The sequence below is a fragment of the Platalea leucorodia genome, assembly GCF_965183815.1.
Source record: "Platalea leucorodia genome assembly, chromosome: 7".
NCBI lineage: Eukaryota > Metazoa > Chordata > Aves > Pelecaniformes > Threskiornithidae > Platalea > Platalea leucorodia.
In genome coordinates this window covers 3,279,117-3,301,597 of record NC_138829.1, presented here as the reverse complement: position 1 = coordinate 3,301,597, position 22,481 = coordinate 3,279,117, and the positions used below count along the sequence as shown (strand labels likewise).

At 42.7% G+C, this 22,481-nt stretch overlaps 1 protein-coding gene across 4 annotated transcripts in view; it reads left to right on the top strand.

Annotated features, from left to right (window-relative positions):
* SOS2 (SOS Ras/Rho guanine nucleotide exchange factor 2) overlaps window positions 1-22,481 on the top strand; it is a 55,773-nt gene that overhangs the window by 10,259 nt on the left and 23,033 nt on the right. For 3 of the 4 annotated variants that reach the window (XM_082316686.1, XM_082316684.1, XM_082316687.1), the window contains exons 2-8: window positions 2,897-3,022; window positions 6,609-6,740; window positions 8,533-8,697; window positions 9,378-9,581; window positions 11,081-11,224; window positions 15,770-15,880; window positions 17,990-18,088. In XM_082316686.1, coding sequence (XP_082172812.1) covers window positions 2,897-3,022; window positions 6,609-6,740; window positions 8,533-8,697; window positions 9,378-9,581; window positions 11,081-11,224; window positions 15,770-15,880; window positions 17,990-18,088 — 981 coding nt within the window. The remainder of the gene's footprint in view (window positions 1-2,896; window positions 3,023-6,608; window positions 6,741-8,532; window positions 8,698-9,377; window positions 9,582-11,080; window positions 11,225-15,769; window positions 15,881-17,989; window positions 18,089-22,481) is intronic. The other variant, XM_082316685.1, reaches the window with a different exon arrangement.

Sequence of the window (22,481 nt, the reverse complement as noted above, 5' to 3'; positions counted from 1 at the left end):
CTCTGGGACCTTGCTGCGATGCTGCAGGCAGTATCGTTTCAAATGGAAGCTGATTTCTAAATCCTCTGGGAAGAGTTGTCTCAACCAAGAAATGTTGGGCTTTGTTGTCGGTTTTGCTCCTTTCAAAGCAAAATTGACTCCGGTACTTATGTTTGTGCTCGTTGTACGAAGCTGAGATTCTCTGCCAGTGTTTGAAGAGGGCTGCGTGCTCCTCTGCTTGTCCTCAACCTTGTCGGATATCCGCGTGCTCTTGAGAAGGCTGAGGAAAGTACGGCATGAGCTGTTAGACCCGTGAACTGACGTTAGTTACAAATGAAGTCATTTTCTTTGTGGCAATGATGTCTTTTTTTTTAAAATGAGTGACCCTCGTGAAAGGAGGAGAACGGCTGCGATCCGATACAGTACACGGGAGTTCCCCATCTTCTAAGGGGAGCACAGCTCCCCTTCCTCATCGTCTTACAGCTCCTGTTCTCGTCACTTCTCTGAAGCATCATTAAGGGCTCATTGTGGGGGCAACACCATTTCATCTCATGTCCTAGTTAGCTAGCTAATGCTTTTGCTGTAGTAGCGCCCGTATAAGAGAGACGTGGCGGGACCTTAACTCGACACGTCCTGGTTTTCCACTCTTCTGTGAATTAAACTCTCGTGTTCAGGAAGAACATGAAACGCACTGACTGTTGTTGAAAACCTGCAGTCTTAAGTAAGAGCTTTCAAGGAGTGGTTTTGATTTTCTTGAGGTTTTTTTTTTTTCCTTTCTTTCAGTAGTACGCAATCTTGTATACACGTCAGCAGTGTAACAGTCGTATGAAGCTGAGAAGTGTTCGTGCTTGAGGTGCAGAAGCATAAACGATACATAAAGACCTATACAAAAACTCTAGAACACAACGGAGCAGCTGGATTAGAATGTGCATTCCCTTCTCTCTTGGTGTACAGCTGCCATATTAACGTGTTTCTTTACCTGGGCTTTTTGAGGAAGGGTGCCAGTGCAGAATTAAGCCCTAGAAATGCGGGTTGTTGCCTGGGAGGGCGTCTCTCCCTGGGTGTCACGTAGGACCCCCCACGACTGGCAGTCTCTTCACCACTACTGTGTAATACCTTCGTTATCAGATCCAATACAGTCAGCGCCAGCATGTTTTGCTGTGTTCAGTGTGCGTCCCCCTTCCCACTCCCCTGAGACGGTTGGATTCCCATCGTTGCTACGCGTTGTCCCTGTCTGTGCTTCCCCGTCTTTGAGCAGTGCGTTGGCTTCTCCGCCCAAGTCATCGTCTCCGCTTCGAGGGTGTTGGTGTACGGTAGCAACCCCTTCCAGCGGTCCCCTCCGCGGTTCTTCCCTTTCTCTCCCTACCTGTTGGTCATCCCGGCTCTTCCTCTCTCCTCATGTGGAGGTGCGGGGGCAAAGCACACCCGTTTCCCCAGTTCTTTCAGGCCTTGGCACAGCAGGAGATGGAGCAGCGAGCGGCTCCCTGCGGTGGCTCCGGCTCCCGGGCAGCTCTGCCCACCTTCCTCTGCGGCCGGCAGGGAAGGAAGCCGGCCAGACACCTTGCTTCCTTGTTGGTCTTGTTGCACGACTTACAGAAGCCTTCAGGGCTGCAAACCCCAAGGTACTGCTGTGAAATTATTAGTTACTTAATTTGGAGGAAGCCCTCAGAGCCCCCCAGCGTTTGTGGACTCGCCCGCTGTCTTTGGAGGGAGGAGCGCGTGTATTTGAGTATTAGGATTGACCCAAAGATGTTATTGTCTTCCCCCGAGAAACTACCAATCCATTTGTCTCGTGTTTGAAACCACGTACAGAATGCCAATGTTAGTATGCAAGATTACTTTTTTGAGGTGATTAACATATAATTTGTATGGGGAGACTAGGGAATTTCCCTGGATTGTATTACTTACGAATCTTTTGGCTATAGTGTAAGATCTAGTTAGCGCTTTCCTGATTGAGAGGCTGCCAGGGAAAACTGAGTATATAGACTAATTCTTGTGTGCTTTTTTTTTTTTTTTTTTTAAGGTGGGGTTGTTGTTTGGTTTTGGGGGGATTTTTAGTAGGAAAACATCCACGTCGGACCAGGGCGAGTTAGTTGTGGCCCTTCAGCTTGTGCGGGCCCATGCTGAGGTTGCCTGTTTCGGGTTGTCTGGTCTAGCTTAGCCTTGGAAACGAAACCTGTGATTAATCTCCGTCAAGTGAGATAAAAGGCATTATCCTGCCTCACGTTAGAGGGGGGTGGAAGTCAGCTTTTCTCGCAGCGCATTTCCTAGTCTTGACACTCTGGTATTTTGACTCATGCTTTTCCTTAGGTCTCCCTTTCTGTTGCAAGTATTTCACATCTTTCTCATGCCTCAGACAGCGTTTCACGTTCTAGGTGACTTTCTGGTTCTGAGGTATCTCAAAGAGTTGTTCCAGCCCTCCTCCAGCGTCATGGCCGTGGCTTTTTATTGCCACAGGTTTTAACAGCGCATTAATTCAGTCACTTGTCTTATCCTGCTGTCCTTGCTTGTCAAGTCTTTTCCTTCTGGTGGGTCCCTGTTCCTCCTCTGTTCACCGTCACCCAGTACTCATTAGTAAGGTTAGTAACATAACTATCTTACTCATTCTGTGGATGAATAACTGCAGAATTACACACGGTGATTGTTTTCACTGCATCGTTGGCAGAAATCTGCCTTGGCTTGAAATTTCTTCCCCACCATAAAGGCTAAACACTTAGTTTTTAATTGAATAGAGACGCCAGCTTTGCAGGAGTAGGAATTGCCAGCTTAACTGCATAGGAAAACTCGTGGGAAATTACTGGAAGTGTGTGAATTTGCAGCACTACAGTGCAGAGGCACTCTGCTTTTTTTCTGATTCTTGCTTCTGTACAGCTTTAAATGGGAAAAAAAAATCAATTCTTTTCATTCTTTTGGATAGGTTCAGCAACAGGTTCACCCAAACCTTTCGGCAAAAGAAGATTCCCTCTATTACATTGAAGAGTTGATACTTCAGCTGCTAAACAAACTATGCATTGCTCAGCCACGGACTGTCCAAGACGTAGAGGTAAGACTCGATACTGGAAAACCGGGTGCTTGCTTGCGGAATTGCTAAGAGGAACGGAGATATTTTGAGCAGTGCAGGTTGAAGTTAAAGCAAGGTGAATCCAAAGAGTGGAGCTTGTTAATACTGCTTTTCTAAAAGATTATATAGCATTCAGATTTCACAGATTTCACAAAGCAAGCTTAATTGGAAACTCATTTTCCTATACAAGGCTGCAGAATGGAAATGGTAGGAATTTTTTCTTACAGCGTTAATTTTATAAATGCAGAATACTTTGAAGGATTTTCTGCTGCTTGAATGCACCTTGGGCTTAAGAATGTAAGGATGTCGCAAGTTTTCCTACTCTTTGACATAAATATACAGAAGGAAAGTAAATACTGGAATGAAAGGTTACTGTTGTGAGGCCCGGATTGTGCAGCTGAGGGAATAGAGTTGTATGTTCCTGGAACTTTATTGAACTCACTGAGGCTCTTGTATTATTGCAGCTGTCTGCTTTTGTGTCATCAGCTACAAAATGAGGGCTTTAATGGAGTGCGCTTCAGTATACAGTCTAGAGGGAGAAAGTGCTTTCATGTAGCTGTGGCCCATTACAGCTTCGTAGAGTATTAATTTTACATCAATCTATATGTCTAGGATTTTCAGCCTAAAACAAAACGAAGTCCTCGTCTAATATTCTATGTGTGTGTCATGGAAATAAAGAACATATATTTACAAAATAATTGCCTGAGGGGTTTGAGATTCTTATTAGATGCAGCAATCACCCTTTATTCAGCATTGAGTTAATTCATTAGTTATTAATTTTGGTTTATGATTAATGTATTTTGTAATACTGATGCATAAAGATTATAGTATGACTAAATAAAAGGAAAACTTAATAGTCCCTTAATAGCTCTCCGAATTGTTGCTACCTTGAGTCTGGATTTGAACTTTAGATGCAGAGCTGAGAAATACCATGTTCTTTCTCCAGTTCCCAGCTGATCAAGCCCTCCAGCACACAGGACTGTTTGAGATAGCACTGATTATTCTCCACACCAGCTCCATAATTTTCTACTTCTGAGTCACGAGGTGATAAAATTACCCTGTGTACATATGAATTAATAATTTTCATCGGGTATGTGTATGCTCCACAAATTACAGTCGAATGACAGCCTTCTGAGATAACCGGCAACTCTCTGAATTGTGGTTACAAATATCACAGCAGACACTAAATCCTGTGTATCCTATTTTAAATATACCTGGCATTTTAAAGCTGTGAATAATAAAACATTGTTGCACTTGGCGATATAACAGTTATTTAATTTAAAAACACAGAGCTAGGTCTAACTAGTGGTAATGGGTTCCCAAAAACGTTATTGTTCTGTAGGTCAATAAATTCAGACTCTTCCAGAGCAGGGAAAGTAGAATTCAGTTTTGTGTTACGGGTTGTTGGTGGGATTGCGCTGCCAGCAGGCAGCTGAGATCCACGAAGGAAGGCTTTTGGCTCTGCTCCTCAGCCGTTTTTAGCTGTTAAGAGAAAACATGCATGCTGTGATCTCTTAAGTTTATCGTGAAGATATTTACATAACAGCCTGGAGCTAATGGAGCTATTTGTGCATAATATTATACTTAAGTATTTGCAAGATCAAGGTCTAAAATCCCAGATTATAAAGGTTTTATAAATAGAACAGGCCCTTCAAATTGTTCCCAGCAAAACACTGGCAACCAGCAAAGACCGAGTGCAAAAGGCGTGTTCCTCGTGAAGCGCGCCGTGAAGTTGCAGGACAGCTGGACGCCACGTTACGTCCGTGTGGCGGGCGATCTCCTGGTAGAATCTCAAGGCAAGTTCATTTTGGTGAACCAGCCTGGAGCTTTAGGCTGCTGTCCAAGAGGAAAGGTCACCGTGTGTTTACCTGGCACAGACAGCTGACGCAGGAGGCTGAGCGTTAAATGGCCATGTGCAAATATTTAAAAGCTGCCTCTAAGAAGACCTCAGGCCTCCTGTTGAATTTCAGAATATGTGCAGGAATCTTTCTATGTGCAAAAGTCTTTTTATCAAAGGCACACATAGATTTCTCCGTTTTTCTTGGACCATAATTCAGCTCATCTCTAAAACCTCTCCTTTAAGGGTCTGGAGCACAAGGCTGGGGAGGAGCGGCTGGGGGAGCTGGGGGGGCTCAGCCTGGAGAAGAGGAGGCTGAGGGGAGCCCTCATCGCTCTCTGCAACGGCCTGAAAGGAGGCTGGAGCCGGGGGGGTCGGTCTCTGCTCCCCAGGAACAAGCGATGGGACGAGAGGGAACGGCCTCAAGCTGCGCCAGGGCAGGGTTGGGTTGGGTATTGGGAAAAACTTCTTCATGGAAAGGGCTGTCAGGCCCTGGCCCAGGCTGCCCAGGGCAGGGGCTGAGTCCCCATCCCTGGGGAGACGTGGTGCTTGAGGACACGGTTTAGTGGTGGCCTTGGCAGTGCTGGGTTAATGGCTGGACTCGATGATCTTAAGGGTCTTTTCCAACCTAACCGATTCTATGATTCTATGATTAAGGGTTATCACCCATCCAGGCCTCGTTGTGGCCCCGGTTCCAGGTCCAAAGCAGAGGTCGGGTATGGCACCGCACCGCATGCTGTGCCGGCCTGGCAGTGCCGGGTGGAGTAAGGGCACGGCCCTGGAGGTGATCGCTACTCCCCCTGAGAACAGAACAGAGCCCTGGCACTATCCTGGAAGACCCCTCACTTGCCTTTTGTGTTCATTATGGGATAGCTATCCAACTTTAAAAAAAATCTGTGTTTTCCAAAGTCGCTTAAGCAGCAGTCCAGTTTAGGCTCGTTCTTACAGCGTTAATTCCCCCGCTCGCGGGGGCTGCAGCGGGAAGCCTGGAGAACAACATGGAAAGCAGGACCGGGCTCGTGCGTGCATTCAGCTGGGGGCTGCTGCCCAGAGCAGTTTGTTCTGTGGGGATCATCTCGCCCGTTCCTATAGCAGCTGTTGAAATGTGAATCTATAGAAAAGTGACCTGAAATTGCGTACAGCGTACCCTGGTAGCGGGGGCTGTAAACTGCAGCCGCTGTGACTGGCTGTGCAGCGGGGAAGGTGGTCTTGTGTGGGCTTGTGGGCTCCACAGTGTTATAGCCAGCCTTCTTCGTGAATCGCAGCCCTCTTCCTAGTTGGAAGATCCTGCACTTGTTTTTTATTTCTGCCGTAAACTTGATCTGGTATAGGAGAAGTTACACTCTGGGCTTTTATGAAACGGGAACAATATTGACTTGTTTTTTTCATTTAGACTGTAAACTGTTTAGTGCTTCCTGATGTTTATATTTTGGGCTCCTGCTCTCAGCTGAGGTTTCGTGCTGCTCTTGTGACGAAAAGATCACAGAGGAGGAGTTGCTTTAGGAGATTTGAAGGAGTTCTTCGTGCTTGGGGACGGGAGGTTGTTTGGGATTATTGAAAAGAGTGAAGCCGAGTTGGCTAAGAAGGAGAGAACAGTTAGGAAAATGTGTTGCAAACACTGAGGAGGAGGATAATTGTCTATACTGCAGGGGAAGTAATTTGCTGTTTTGTTTTTTTTAAACTTCTCTGATTACTGCGGTTAATCTAAGCTCACTCTTTATGTTTGGACAGGACCGCGTTCAAAAGACATTTCCTCATCCAATAGACAAGTGGGCGATTGCTGATGCTCAGTCCGCTATAGAGAAGCGAAAAAGAAGAAACCCTCTCCTGCTACCTGTGGACAAAATACATCCTTTATTAAAGGTACTTAAACCAACAACCTGATGACTGCTGCTTCTGCCCACCCCACACCCCCGGCTGTATTAACTGCCCTCCAGCATAACCTTTAAAGTGTTTCTTTAATTTATGTGAAATTAGGTAAGTTTCTCATATTGGCTGAAAGAGTGAAGTCACCACAGAACAGGATGAGTATATTGTAGTAGGTAATAAATGTAGATACCTAAATTTATCATGTTATTACTCTGCTTTGAAATATGACTAGTTAGTTTTTAACATAAATAAAACCCAAACAAACTCAAATACCTTCCTTACTTCAGTAGCACTGTTTGGATGCCTTTATTTGTTCCAAATTGCTGCAGAAGCCAAACTATGAGAGAACAAGTAGATCCTGTTCCTTGTATACTGTCAACTAAGATGTGTATCAGTGTCCTTTCAGTTACTGTTGAATGTCACTGATGCCTTGGTTTTAAAATCAATAGATCTGCAAAGGTGTGACAAGAGGCCAAATACAGACTTTATTGGTTTTGGGAGGAGAGTGGCCACCTCAGTGTTACTTACAACAGGTTTAGAGCCCCTTGATTACAGTCAGGTTTCAGTGTCACACGGTAAGCATGTATTCATACTGTGTCCCTGTAGAGTTTTCTTTTTAATGATAAAACAGTACTCGCATTTTTAGATCAGTGTTCAATCACTTTTAGATCAGTGCTGAATCAGTAGATTCAGGCAGATTCAAACACTGCTCATTTTTTGGTATTTCTTTTTTCTATTGATTTTCCTTTTCATTCATAGCTTAAAAAATGCTTTTCTCCAGTGGTGGCATTGTTGCACCAGAGTTTCCAGCTGCACTGAGAAAACATTATTCAAGCATAAGCAGAAATTAAAGCGCTTCTTCAGGTGTAGTCACTGTGTTCTTATATACAGCGTCTCAGTTGGTGATGGTTAATGAGAGGGGAAGAGGTGTTAGGAAAGAAAACAGCATAAGGCCTCCTAGACAACACTGGCTTTCTTTTATGAAGCCTGGTTTGGAAGTGTGTGGACACAGACACAGAATCTGATTTTTAGAAGATGCATCAAAATATGATAAGAACAAGACTACCTTATTCAAGTGCATGAACTTACCTGGATTTATCCTTGACCGTCCTGTCACAAATGAGAGGCCATGTCGTGCATGCTCTGCAGAACGCGGAGCGCGTATCACGAGAAAAATGTGCAACGTTCATCCTGGGTTTTTTCCTGTGCAGACCTAATTATTAAAGTTTAATTATTTTATGTAATGCAAGGATGCAGATGGCTTAGTTGTTCATCCAAATGTAAAGGATGGACTAAAACGGATTGTAGTACATAACAGGTTGAACATCCAGTCTCCAGTTTCATTAAAGGCAACTTTTTCCATCGAAAACAATTTGAAATGAAGCATGCTCTTTTCTGAAGAGTCCAGATTAGGGCCAGAGTCCTGCAATAAGCACAGATGTAGACTAAAATTTAAGTACAAGAGTGGTTCCGGTGAAGTCCTTTCTGTGAAAGAACCCTATTTTTAGGACTGTTATTTTTAGAGGAAGAGGATTATTGAAAGTTCTGTAGCTTTTCATCGGTCAGTATATGGCAAAATAGCACCAGGAAGTGTTTGCGAGCATTTCCTGTGAGGCGGCTGATCAAATTTCCATTTGATGTCCTTTGCCCTGCCTGTTGCATTGCTGTCAATTATCAACACGGACAAGATCCATTTCAGTAGAAAACTCAAGGTGTTAGTTGTCATTCCAAAGGAATTTCTGGAATAAATAGCTTTTTTTTTTTCCCTCTCGTTTTCAATTTGCAGGAGGTCCTAGGTTATAAGGTAGATTACCATGTCTCTCTGTACATTGTGGCTGTCTTAGAATACATCTCAGCTGACATTTTAAAGCTGGCTGGAAACTACGTTTTCAATATACGACACTTTGAGATCTCCCAGCAGGACATTAAAGTATCAATGTGTGCTGATAAGGTAAGGAGTTGGGATTAAACTAGTCTTTTGGACAGATACCAAGGTAGACACTAGTGGCAATTTTTTTCATTTTTTAGATGATATAACCAAAGTTGGATAGGAAGGAGAGACTGGTCTTATTCAAGTGCAGAAGCTTCTCTCCTTAGTCATGCCAGACCTGTCACAGTAAAGACTTAAGTTTAAGCTAAGCCTGTTAAGTTTTGGAACAGTAGTAGTACTTACAAAACAATGTAAGGACAGAAAGCGATGTTGTCCTTTATTTCTCAGCTGTGTTACTGTCCTCCTGATGCCGCTTTGTTATGACAGCTCTTTCTTTCTTTATAATACAGAAAAGACATTTAGTTTTCATCCTCCTAAAAATGAGAAACATTTTTGTTTAATTTCGTCTTTACCAGGAGGGTTTTGTCAAAGGCTTATGCAAGATGCCTTGTTTTCAAAATTGGTTCTGCATGAATTGTAACTTGTTTTCTAGGTCGTACTAACTTATAAAGGGAAAAATGGCTTTGGCAACTGCTCCAGCCTTCTGCTGCCAAAGTTTAAATATTACTCCCTTGTGAAAGTGATCACAGAAAGTATTGTATTAAAAACTCAAAGGATTTCTCTGAACACATTGAAATAGCTGAGCTTGAGCCAAGTGTAAAAATCAGGCTTGCATGTAATTTTTTTAATTTCTTTGCTAGGTTTTGATGGATATGTTTGATCAGGATGACATTGGTTTGGTTTCTCTCTGTGAAGACGAGCCCTCTTCTTCTGGGGAACTCAACTACTATGACCTAGTGAGAAACGAAATTGCAGAAGAAAGGCAATATCTGCGGGAGTTGAATCTGATCATAAAAGTATTTCGGGAAGCTTTCCTATCAAACAGAAAATTGTTCACGCCTAATGTAAGTCCTTTAATAGGTTATTGATATGTAATGCTAGTCGCTCCATTAGCAGCCATAACATATCAATATTACATTCACTGCGTTGGAGGTAAAATTAAATTTGATGGTATGTCGGTGCATAATGAGTGTTGACTGTATATGAAATAAAATGGAGGAATTGCCATTAATAGTATGAAGAGTGCTGCTCTTGGAGTGAAGCTTAATGGACATGATTCCCTGTCGGATGCCAGCGATAGCTGGAGTCCTTTGGGCATGTAGGTAATAGTTACCCTTTTGCTTAACACAAAAATTAACAGTTATCTACCTACATGTACCGTGAATGCAGATGAACGCTTGAATTGACGTTTGAAGTCTACCCCAGGGCAGCCCGATCTGCAGAAACTACAAGTAAAACAGCCCTTGGCTCTGGATTTTCTCGCGTGTGACTGACTGTGAAGGGAATCTCTGTTTGATAACTGATTGAAATTGTATATGTGGCACATTCTGTTCTCAGGATGCTGGAGTCTGAAAAGGAAGTACATCTCTTGTAAGAGAAGAGTGACAATGAGGGATTAGTGAATCCTTCCTGTGCGAGGAAGGAGAAGGGACCTGGCCAGGAGAACCTGAACTGGGATTCGTAGGTGATACCAGCAGGTTAAAAAGAGAGGCAGCAGGAGACATTCCCATTACAGCTGGGTGTGGAGGCTCCTCTGTAGCTGATAGGATATCGGAGAATTGTGCAAATGCGGGGACAGAATTCAAACGAGGATGATGGGAGGAGAAGGGAGCGATATTTTGGAGCCGAGGAATATTCTTTTGTAATATGGGAATGGGTATGAGAAGTTTTGAGATTGCTTGTTCCCACGAAGAGATTGCCATGGTCTTGGCGCTGGCAGGAGGTCAAGCAAGCTCTGCAGTGTCAGGTTGGGGCAGAGAAGGCTTCCGAGAAGTGTATTTCAGAGGGGTCAGAAGAAGAATGCGGGTCATTGGAAGGGGCTGCCTAGTTGGGTGTGTTTGCGGTGCGTGGATTTGAAAAATGTAAAAGTAGACGTTGGAAAAGGACGCTGCCGATTCCTCCTCTGTACCCAGGTAGTGTTCTGCTAAAGGAGCCAAGTAGCTGCTTTATTTTTACCTGTGGTTTAGAGGCTCTGACCTTGGAGCTGCTTTGAATTGCCTCCTTCCTGTTGTGTTCTGAGAGAGAAGAATCAACAGAGGGGAAAATAACAGCTGGGAATTGTGGCTGAAAAAGCCAGGCGTTTCTGTCCAAAGCACTGCACAGCCCGTCCCGGGACTGCTGCTGCTCCGGCCTGGAAAGATGGTCTGCTTGCTTTTGCTGGGGTGAGAATTGTGCAAGGCTGGATGTGCCCAGACAAGGCTGCGGGGCTGGGAAGACCATGTAATTTAACTTTCTTCCTAGCTTTTTGTTGGCTCCTCTCCAGACTTCACGAAAAATGCTTCAATATTTATGTAAGCAAAATAAATTATTCTAAACACTACTAAGACACGTTTTGTGTTTGCAGGATATCGACGTGATATTTAGCAACATTTCAGATATTCATGAGTTGACAGTGAAGCTTTTAGGATTGATTGAGGATACTGTTGAAATGACTGATGAAAGCAGTCCTCATCCGTTGGCTGGCAGCTGCTTTGAGGATCTTGCCGAGGTACAGTGTTTTGTTGGTTTGGGGTTTTTTTTAATCACTGATTTATTTTCTTAGTAAACTTTTGGTAATGACTCCAACATGGCTGATAAACTTGCAGCTGTAAAAAGTCCTTTTAATAAGCTCTGAACAGAGATCTTCCCTGCCTGTCTTTAGTAGGTAAGCTAAAGTGTGTTTTCCAACTGTCACAGAAACGGTATCAAGCAGGTAAAGCACAAAATTAAAATCTTATTTCAGAGTGGGAATTCATTGCTACGATCCTGTAGGGATGTGGACTTGAAAAGTAATTACCTGGGATTGCTTACTGAAAGAAGGTGGCGCTTTGATTTTTTTGTAGGCATTGGTGTCGGGCACAGGGCTACCCAAAAATCATAGCCGTTGGACGTAGATCTGCAAGATGAGTGACTTGCATTGCTCTGGACAGTGAGCTAACGCAAACAAAATGTGTTCTTAATTCAGGCAAATGCATCGTATGTGTCTGGAATGGGAAGTGTCTCTGCAAAGCAATAACTCTGGGAAGGAATGAAGTATCAAAACAGACATGCAGCTGAACAGAAGCTTACTGTTCAGTATTGGAGCAAAAGTGCTATTGGTACCCATTGACCTATAAAAATAGATCTTAAAGAGTAGGAATAAGGGAACATACTGCACGTGGATTTGGTGTGGCTCGTACTGGAACATTATTAAGTTATTTTGTCAGGTTTTTTTTTTTTTTAAATGGGCATTGAAATACTGGAAGGACTACAGAAGAGAGTCACAGAAGTAAAGTTTTTGAGAAAGTGCTTTACAGTGAGATAGAGCTCCGTTTAGTCAAAATAAGATGGGCATATAGGTACCTTCATCACCTGGAAACAGAGTACAAACTGACTCTGGAATTTGGCAGAGGTGCACGGCAAAAAAGCGGTATCTGAAAGGCAGGTGGCCGGTTCAGCTTAGAAATGCACCACACCTCTTTAACCGTCAGGGGAGCTGACTCTTGGAACAGATTGCCGAGGTAGGTGTAGAGTTTTTGCTGTCTTTAGACATGTTTAAATTGAGTCTGCTTTTTCTTGAGGGGGGTATTGAGCCCCATTTTCTGACCCAAAAGGTAAGGGTAATCATGTAAACCGTGTAGACTGTATCACAGAGGAAGTCAAAGGAGGTGTTCTGACCTGAGGGGGAGAGAGGATCTCAGATGAACCACGTGGGGAATGTGAAACTTACGCTTTTAATCTTAAAATTACGATGCTTTTAAAGAAAATGACAACCAATAACACTTCCATTTCGCTTTTATGTATGTTCAGTTTTTAGAATCTGAGGACTGCATGAACCCACTAGTACCATTAGGAAAACAGTTCTTGTGGGTGTGAAGAATACGGGTCCTTCAGCCCGTCTGCCACTAAATTATGAATATACCATAAAGATAACGTTTTGCTGGCGTTACTTCAATAAGCCACTCATGTGACATGGCAGTAGGAAAGTCCAGTTGCCTAGGTCTTAGCTCTTAAGATGGTAAAGCGTAATTGCTTGTATGATGATAAGGAGAAGCATTTGAAGAATGAATTTAAGTGGCTATTACATTAAAATTGAAAAAAGACTTCAAATTTGAAATGGTGCATCCCGGAAAACATACATCTCAGTTCATTGCAAAAGCTTCTCTTAGGCATCCTGTGCTTGAAGGGAAACAAATACTGTTCAATGAGTAAAAATATCACTCCATTTTCATTAACTGAAGAACATAAATAGGAGATGAAGAAGAGATTATTCTTCAGACCTTTTTATGCAGGTAGTAACTGAATTATTAAATTCAAGCTTAATACGGAGCAAGACCTACTTAATAACTAGGCTGTTCATTTGATCATCTGACATGTTGAGATCATCTTTCTGTGAGTATTTGCAAAAGGGATCATTAAAAAGACACATGAAAGTGAAGTGTTTATTTGCTCTGCCTATCTTACTGCCAGGCTTGTTTGCTTAGTGTGTCCATTATAAAGGTCCTTCAACTTACTTGGAAGGATAATTAAAAAAAAAAAAACGCAACCAAAAAACACTTTGCAGTGTTGCTGGAATCTTCCTGCTTTGTCTGCTTTTCTGCATCAGTTCTCTGGAAGGTTTAAACATAAATATTGTAGTGGTTTTGGGATAAGCAAGTACGGGGAAAATAAAACAGTTTTTCCCAGTGTGGAGGAAATTCAAGAACATGATGCCTGACACATGTGAGTGGGAGATGGCTCTTTGTTTATATGCTGGTAAAAACAGTTTACTTGGTGGTAACTTTTACAATTCTAACTACTACGATGTGTTTTAATGATTGCCTTAGATACTCTCTGTAGTGATGTCCGGCTAGTGGCAGGAGAGCCTCCGGACTGAGGGCAGGGTGGCTTGGTGCCTAGTTTGAAGTGGCCTTCAGAAAGCAGCTAGTAAAGTGAGGTTATCATCAGTAGATTATACATTTCTTATGCTGGTAAGAGTAAGAGTTTCCATAGGAGAAGTTTTAGGTACCCACAAAGCAAAAAAAGGGGGAAACCAGTGCACTACAGCAAAAGGGGCTGAAATGTATAAATCCCGGTCCGGAACTGTGCGCTGCATTAAGATAACTTATGTGGGTATCAAGTTAACGTCTCCGTATTTCGGTAACTTTTGCAACATTGCAAGTGTAAAACCCCCTTTTTTTTTAATTAGTCTCTTGGGGGAGATAGCTAATGCAGTTTGTTTCAGTCTTGTGTTCAAAAAGCAAAACCAAAACCTCAAAACGCTGATTCAAGTCTGCGTGGAAGAAACTGAAAACGCTTCCAAAATGCAGTAAAAAGGGTAAAAAGAGAGGCCGGGGTGACCAGGTATCGGTGTGGCTGCCCCAGCAGGTTTGCAGGCGGGATTCCCCTGGCAGTAGGAGCTGCAGCCCCGCTCTCTGCTCGGGTCCTGGGGTGCTGCAGCCGTTCCTGCTCCCACCGGGGTGCAGCTGAGCCCCCCCCCCGGCTGCCTTGCTGCTTCTGCAGAGCTTCGGCTTTGCTTTGGCTCTGCTCTGGCAAAGAGAAGCTGTATGCAGGGTTATTGCCCCCATCTTTAATTTGGATGTTGTAAAATAAGGCCCCCCTGTTGTATGCTTGCAGGCATGGAGTAAGCAAAGAAAAACCAAAAACCAGGCTATAAACTGGACTCAGATTCTGCTTAAGAAAACCAGCCTGTGCAGCTAGAGAGTGTCTAATCATTCCTCTTCAGCTGCTGCTGCTGAAGTGCCAAACCTTCCCCCCCTTTTATCCCCCCTCCCAGATACAATCTGATTCACCGAAAGGGTGGTCAAGCATTGGCCCAGGCTGCCCAGGGCAGGGGCTGAGTCCCCATCCCTGGAGGGATTTAAAGGACGGGTAGACGTGGTGCTCGAGGACATGGTATAGTGATGGACTTGGCAGTGTCAGGTTAACAGTTGGATTCGATGATCTTAAGGGTCTTTTCCAACCTTAATGATTCTATGATTCTATGATGCGAATGGACAGCGATGATTAGAACTTGATGGGGAGAGTTGAGAGTGATGATTGCACTTTGCATGTGGAAAGAGAGTGCATTCTGTGCCTCTCCTCCCCACAAAGAGTTTAACTGCAGCTGCCCCATGAGCAAGGTAGGAAATCCCCTGGACCCTCTGCCAATGGAAGACTTGAGACTTTACCTGGATGTTCCAGGGAGCCGTTGTGGTGTTTGGTACTCCCAAATTCTGCAGCCTGCACTCTGACAAGCGCTTCTGCATTAAGGTGAGAAGAGGTATGCGCTTATTCTGGGCATCGCGCCATCAGCACCGGATGACCCGGTGATTCATGAGTGATTCAGCCCAGGGAATCTGCAGAGGCTGGGGAACAGCCTGGCAGGCCGTGGAGCAGGTGATCCGTGAGCAGTCATCAATTCTTCCTGCAGAGATTCATGTACAGTCAGGTTTTCACCCCATCCTGCTGTAGCTGCTGTTACAGAATCACAGCCAGATTCTCCATCCAGAGTCACAGTTTTTGCACCTGAAACCCTTGGTGGCGTTAGAGGACTTCCCTGAGACTCTTTCCGACGAGCTGCTTTGTCCCAGAGTGAGAGATTTTCCCAGCCTTCCAAGGTGGCCAGAAAAGTGTGCCGAAGTCCGGGTGCTTGTGACTGGCCGCTCTTAGGTGACGCGCCCTGAACTGGCGGTGGTACAACAATGCCTCCTTGTGACAGTCTCCAAAGTTCACCTTTACCTGCACTTCTTTCCAAAGTGTATTTATTGGGAGAGAGGAGGTAAATGGCCATTCCGTCTGAAATGTGGGTGGGCTGAAAGCAAGAACTCTTCTTGCTTCCCACTGCTTCAGTAAAGCAAAGTTTGTGTTAGTGGTAAGTACGGCGAGGTTGAGGAATGCTGAGACAATGGTGTGTGCCTTTAACATTTGGAAGTGAAAAAGGGTTGTGGTTTACTCAATATTTGTTTTGCAAAATTGATCTTTTCTTGAGAAGTTCAACTTGTGTATCAGCTTATTAAAGGAATTAATTGTACCAGCTGGGACAGAAATATCTTGCATCCTTCATGTATGTATATAATTGTCTGTTTTTATTTAGGAGCAAGCCTTTGATCCATATGAAACCTTGTCCCAGGATATTCTCTCTCCGCAATTTCATGAGCATTTTAATAACTTAATGGCGAAACCTGCTGTTGCTCTCCACTTTCAGGTGAGTGCAAATGAGAAGTCCTGAATTGCTTTAGTTCTCATATTTCAAAGGTTTGAATTTTGTCAGTAATTCTTCACTTCCTACTGAGGAGGAAATCTTGTAACCTTTCTTCAGCGTAAGCTATTTGGACTCTGCCTCTTCCTGTAGAAACTGGACATAGCTCTGACCCATCCATGACTCCCTTGCAGGTTTTTTTGTCCTCACATCAGACTCTCTTCCTTGAGAATAGAGGGCGACTTCTCATACCGGCCACTTCTATTTCTGTTTTGCCTTTTAATGCCAAACACAGGCACCCAGGCACAAGACTTTCATTTTCTTCCTTACGTATCCCAGGCCCCCTTGTTTGGTACTGAGGCTGGGACTGGCAGTTTTTCTTGTATTGTTTCTTTAATAGGACTATCCAGCAAGATTATATGTGATTTTTTAAAAATTATTATTATTATTATTATTATTCCCTTCCTTCCACCAACGTGGCAGATCTATTAAAGACTACTGTTCAGAAGACTGAGCTTGTGTTCAGAAATGCACTTAGAGAAGCTGCTGAGCAAGTGTTTGGTCAGTGGTGCTCCCAGCTTATAGCAGAGTTTAGTTTGTGTGTTTTACTGGGGCCCGGGTCTCTGCAAGCGGAGATTCCTCTGAGCCGTTCCTTCAGGGTGAGTGTTTCCTCTTCAGCTACGAGCAGGATCATCTCACTCTTAAATACTACTTGGTGAATGAAGTAAGGCCCTTTACCTGCCTCCCTAGCAAATTTGAAGCCCAAAGCTCTATTCCAGATTAAATTGGTAATCAAGTCATTTGACAGTGAATCTGGTCACCATAGAAGGGTTTGGGCTTTCCTAGGGATGTTCCTTCACGCTTCTTCTCCAAGCTGTGGAGTGAAGGCGGAGGTCCGCGCTCCGGGCCGTGGACGTATATGAGCTGTCTCTGACAATTGCAGAGAGATGCAGCCAGAAGTCTTAAACGGGGGGAGAGGTCATTTCCAAAAAGGAGCTCAGGTAATTCAGTTTCTGTTCGATAGTTGTCTTGATATGGCAGCTGGCAGGGATTTTACCGTCCTTTGGAAAACCGTTCCTCATCTTACAACCTGAATTATTGTGTTAACTGCTGGGAATGGGAAAAGATTTCTAGCTCCATTTTCTAAGTCATAAACTTGTGATTCTCAGTTTCTGAGGGAGAGGAGATAGTAATATTAATTTCTTCAGTAGTTGATGAGACCTCCATATTTCTGTGGTATATTGGATGTAAATTGAAGCACAGCGTACGTAATTGGGAGGAGAGGACATTAGAGGGAAGTTGGTGACAAGTTCATTAGATAGTATGGCAGTCCTGGCTGGTCTTTAACATTCCAGTGTTTTTAAATTCTGCAGCAAACTGTGGCCCAGGGTAAAACATGTTATTGTGGAAACGGGTATGAGCTTTTTTCATAATACTTCTGCATTCTGGGATGTGGCTGTTGACGGGGGAATAAGGCGTGCAGCTTAGCCACGGACAGTGCATTACTTTTGGGTGTTGCCACCTTGAACTAAAGCTATTAACTGAGTTCTGCAGGCAGTGCTGAAATACAGAGGCGCTAGGGATTGCGATGTGAGCACCTCTACGTGAGTTAAAGGATGCTTATCAAATGACTGGTGGGTAACTTGGTCCTCTAGCTTCTTACATTTGATTTGCTGCTTCTGGCAAAAATACGGGCCATCCCACTGGTTACCATTTTAAGGAGGCAGCTTGTGCCAGGGTTTGCTGTAGGGGTTAGGGGTGTTTTCAGAGCCAGGGGTTCGCTAGGGAGTATGCATCAAAATCCACCCAAAGCTGTTGATGGAAAAGGGTGCTTGCACTGCCTGGAAGAGGGTGTTTACAGGTTCTGTTTGCTTGATGTCAGAGCATTTACGTGTCTTGAACCTTATAAAGTGTCTCATTAGACAAAAATGCCTTTGCATACTTTATTGTCTTCCTTACTACTAGATGTAACCATAGAGTAGCGTAGATCGGAAGGGACACCCTGGATGTGTCTAGCACAACCATCTTGCTCAAAGCAGCGCTAGCTTCAGGGCCTTGTCCAGTCCCATTTTGAGTATTTCAGTGTAAGTAATCCTCTTGATTTTTCCTTTCCAGTCTACTGCTGAAGGGTTTAAAGAAGCTGTACGATACGTCCTCCCACGGCTCATGCTTATCCCAGTCTATCATTGTTTGCACTACTTTGAGTTACTACAGGTAAATGAAGCCACACTCTTGTTTCCTGCTAAAAACATTTCTTAATGTGGACAATCGGAGCTTTTAAATAGGCGATTAGATTTTACTTACTGCTTCTGAAAATTGAAAGATATGAAAACATTAATTTGGCACCAGTTAGTATATGACTGAAAAGTAAAATCGTGTGTAAAAAAAAAAAGTAAGTCTTCAAAAGCACCTGTTGCTCTGATATGAACATTCGAAGTAGCTGTATTTTATTAAACAAACCTTTATTGAACTTGCGTCCTAATATAGTTAAAAAGGTAATATGCAAATCTAATTTCTTCTTTCCTTGAGTTCTGAATTTTTTGTCCGTGCAGAAAAAGCTAAGCGTAATTCAGATCCGTACTCTCAGTCTCAAGTCACGCTCCAGTTGCAGCTCAGCTGATCTTATTTTGGGGCTTGGGGAGGCACTTCCTTTCAGCTGAGTCAGAATAATCCGTTCTTAACGTTCAACCATTTGTCCAGAGTCCGAAATGGAAGAGATACAGCAAAAAATATCATTTTTCATAGCATACCACGCTTTCTCCATATTGAGGAGGAATGAAAATAAGCACTATTATTTCCTTACTTTCTACCTTCTAAGAAATGACACTGATGAAATGTCAGGCTTTATGGAATTCTGATTTAGATGATAAAAAGTTATTCCTGTAGGACAGCATTTCGGGGGTCTTACCATACAAGTTGTTTAGGTTGGCATCTAGCCCGTGTTTATGAGCAGTTCTGCCTATTGAGGCATTACTTGTTTTAGAACAGCCTCTATCGGTTTGACCACAGATCACTTGCATGTATTTTGTTCTCATGTGCGCTAGCAAGGTGGTTCACATCAGTAGATACCTCCCTTGGGTATAACAGCTAAAAGCCAAAAAGTAAGCCAGCGTGTATCGTTTTGCTTACAAGCAAATGTTTTTGCTGTGAGTTATGAGAAGAGAGGCCAGGAGTCAGCAGAAATGTAACATCTGAGATCTATAATAATCATTCTTGAATAAGAAAAAAAAGTAGTGTTACTGTAGAAAATGCAGTATCTTGAAAAATACTTAGATGGGAGCTTTTTTTAAGTAGGTGAGGATAATGTAAAAAAAGTTTCTATTTCCCCATTGTGTTGGGAAAGTTTGTAATGCATATAAGGGAAAGTAAACTATTAACTAACTGGGATATACTTAAATTAACAGGTGAAATATCCTGTGGCTATAGCTGACATTTTGTTAATAGCGACAGAAATTACTTTTAAGTTCTCAGTGTAAAAAGTGATACTAGCAGTGTTGTACAGGCATGTTATGGGGTCTTCCTTTGTATTTCAAAGGATTTACTTGTATGAAGGAAGAAAAGGAAACTTGGCAACATAGAACTTCAGTGTAATACAATATAAAATTTTCTTAAAAGAATCTTAAAAAAAAAAAAGCAATTGTTTTAAGACCAGCTCTGTAGTTAATATCTGGCATGTATTCCTTTTTTTCCTTTTTTTTTTTAAGTTCAGTCTTGTTTTCATTATGTCTGCCGTCATTTTTCACATATCCTGTTTTAGATAAGTAAAAATAAGGATGATTTATTTTGACCCCTGAACCACACATCTCCAATGGATGGATTACCGATATTTTGTAGCAAGGTTTAAATCCAAGTGGTCTCAAACTTTAAGTCTGTAAGCATTTCTATTGATGGTCAGCTTAGAAAAAAGTTAACAAAGCTTAAAAAACCCCAACCAACCCTAACTGTCAGTGAACTTTTCTCTAGATTACTGCACTCTCTATTGAGAGCAGAAGCTTTACATTGCCAGTTTCAGTATTTGCCTTCATAAAGCTTATGTTTCTTTGAGGACATCTTCCAAAAGAAAATAAACTGATCAAAGACCTAAAGGGTGGCAGCAGAAGCACAGCAGGGTTCTGCCGGCCTTGCGGTGGAGCGAGCACTCGTAGCTTCGTCAATACGTCTCCTTCAAAACAGCGTAACTTCCCTTTCCGTCGGGGTCAGTTGCATACGATAATTCTCTGGAACGTCTTAAAATGTTCTTCTTTCACGTCCCAAAGACATAATTGGATTAGTGACCTGTATTATGCTGAAGGTCAGGCTAATTAATGACCCATTGTGCCTTAAAGCTGGGAAATGGAGTGCATCAGGATGAAATTAAAGAACGAAATCATATGCTGCAGCTTTGGGAGAATCTAAACATTTAACTGATTTTACAAGCTGCGTAGTACTTGTCCGCTTTTTAGGGAAACATTAACATATACGCCTTATTGAGCAGAGTTTTGTGTGTTTTCAAAACTTAAGATTAAATGCTTTGCATGCAAGCTTGGTAGTTTTTTCTTCAGTGACAGGAAAGGGTGGTTACTATTTATGTTTTAAACCATGGCACAGAGAAGATAATTTGTTTTATGATAGCCTGTCTTAAATCTGTAGTGCTGCAAGAGTTTTCTGTCTCTTGGGGACTCCGAGTCTGCTCGTAACTCCAGTTAATATTGATAGGGTCGGGTTATACGTGCACATTCTTAAAATTGCCTCGTATCTTTGAAGAATAAAGTCTGACAGATAGTGCAAAAGCATTTGGTTGTTTCTTTTATTTGTTTTCAACTGGGATAATACAGCAGGATGCTGCATGACATATAATATTATATGATGCCTTTTTTAGCTAGGGAATTTTAGTAGTGAATGATGAAATATGACCTTTACCCACAATATACAAGATTTCTGCATAGAATTAGAATTCAGCTGCAGAGGCTGACACTTGGCTGTCTTGAGTCTTTCTAACCTTGTGAGCATAGAGCAGAGCAGAGATCTTAAATATCGCTCTGTGGTGAATGATGATAAATGCAGCATCTTTTGTCGTGATCACGTCAGTTGCGGGTTTAAAATTTGAATTTTATGTTGTATTTTGAAAACATGCTAATTTACAGCAGTGATTTTTAAAAAGCAGTGGGTTTAGGGATAGAGAAAGTATTTATTCAACAATATTAACATATTATAAACTGTTGGTGCTGCTTCCCTGTTACTGTTGTATTTGTCTCTAGGAACCTTGGTTGAAAAAGACCTAACAAAAATGGAAGCAGAAAAGCAACAGAATACTCAAAATATTTTCATGGCTTCAGTAGGGCGAGAAGCTAAGATTGAGACTGTTGCTCCTAAAGAAAGTTACCCCAAAACCCTCCTGAATTGGGAGGTAAATAAAACAGTGACTTCTTCACAGAAGCGCAGGCCTCGATGTTTGCTCTTTTGCAAAACAGCAAAACTAAAATGAATTAAAGTGTGAAAAGCTCCTTGGTGCAAAAAAACTGTGCAGCCTCTGATGCAGGATCTGCATTAGAGACTCCTCTTTGCCGAAGCAAGAGGCACGAGGGTTGGATGGTATTTGGAGACCCCCACGTTGAATTTGGTTTGTCCGCTTTTCGTTGGCAGCGTAGAGAGGTCACCGGGAAATAGCCTTTGAACGCCGTGAGTCAGAGGGCTGGCCCCGGTGTCACTTCAATGTTGATTGCTTGTTCAAGTATTGACAGAAAATGAACCTGCCCTGGGTTGTTTCGGGATGACTGACGGTAGCAAAGGCTGAAGGAGGTCACGCTAAAGAAATAAAACTGTCTTGTAGGAAAAAAATAGTGGTAGTCATCAAAAAGTTGTTAGATCGTGCAAACAGGTAGCCCAAATATATTCTGTGACATCTGTAGTTGATTATCAGGGTATTCTGGTTTAAAACACTATGCTTGACATTTCCAAGCGTGAACACCTTAATGCTGACAGCGTAGAGGAGAGCTTAGCGTTTCATCAGACTTTCAAGCTCCAGCTGTGTTTTGATAAACATCTCTGTTGATACCAGAGTTCCAGGAAACTTTATTCACTGAATGCAGTGCAAAGGACTCAAGGGGTCATATAATGCATCCAGATCCTGAGCAAGGCGCCAGTTAGAGACGTCATTAAAACCCCGAAGGTAGCAGAGGTCTGTTCAGGCCCCAGAAGCCTTTCCTCTACTGACGATGGAGCATGTCCTCCCTTCTCCTCTGACTTGCAGGCAGAAGATTATCCCCAGTCCTTGCTTGTGACTCGCTATGTTGTTATCAAGCAATCCGAAACTTATGAAATTCCGCCTTTTGATCTCTTCGGCTGTTATCTAATCATTGACCGCCATTGACCGACAGAGAAACCCTGGTCGGTATTCTACAGGATCACCATGATATAATTTTTTTAAGTGAACAGTGTTCTTCATTACTATTTTCTGACAGTTTTCTGTACAATAAATTGAATAGTTAATATTCTCATGTTTTCATCACTGGTATTTTAAATTTATCTGGCATAAGCAGGACGCCCTTTTCCCAAGATTTCTGTGTTTTCTGTCTAGCAAGCGCGTTACGCTTTTACATCTTTTGTTTAATTGTAAAGATGCTTGTTA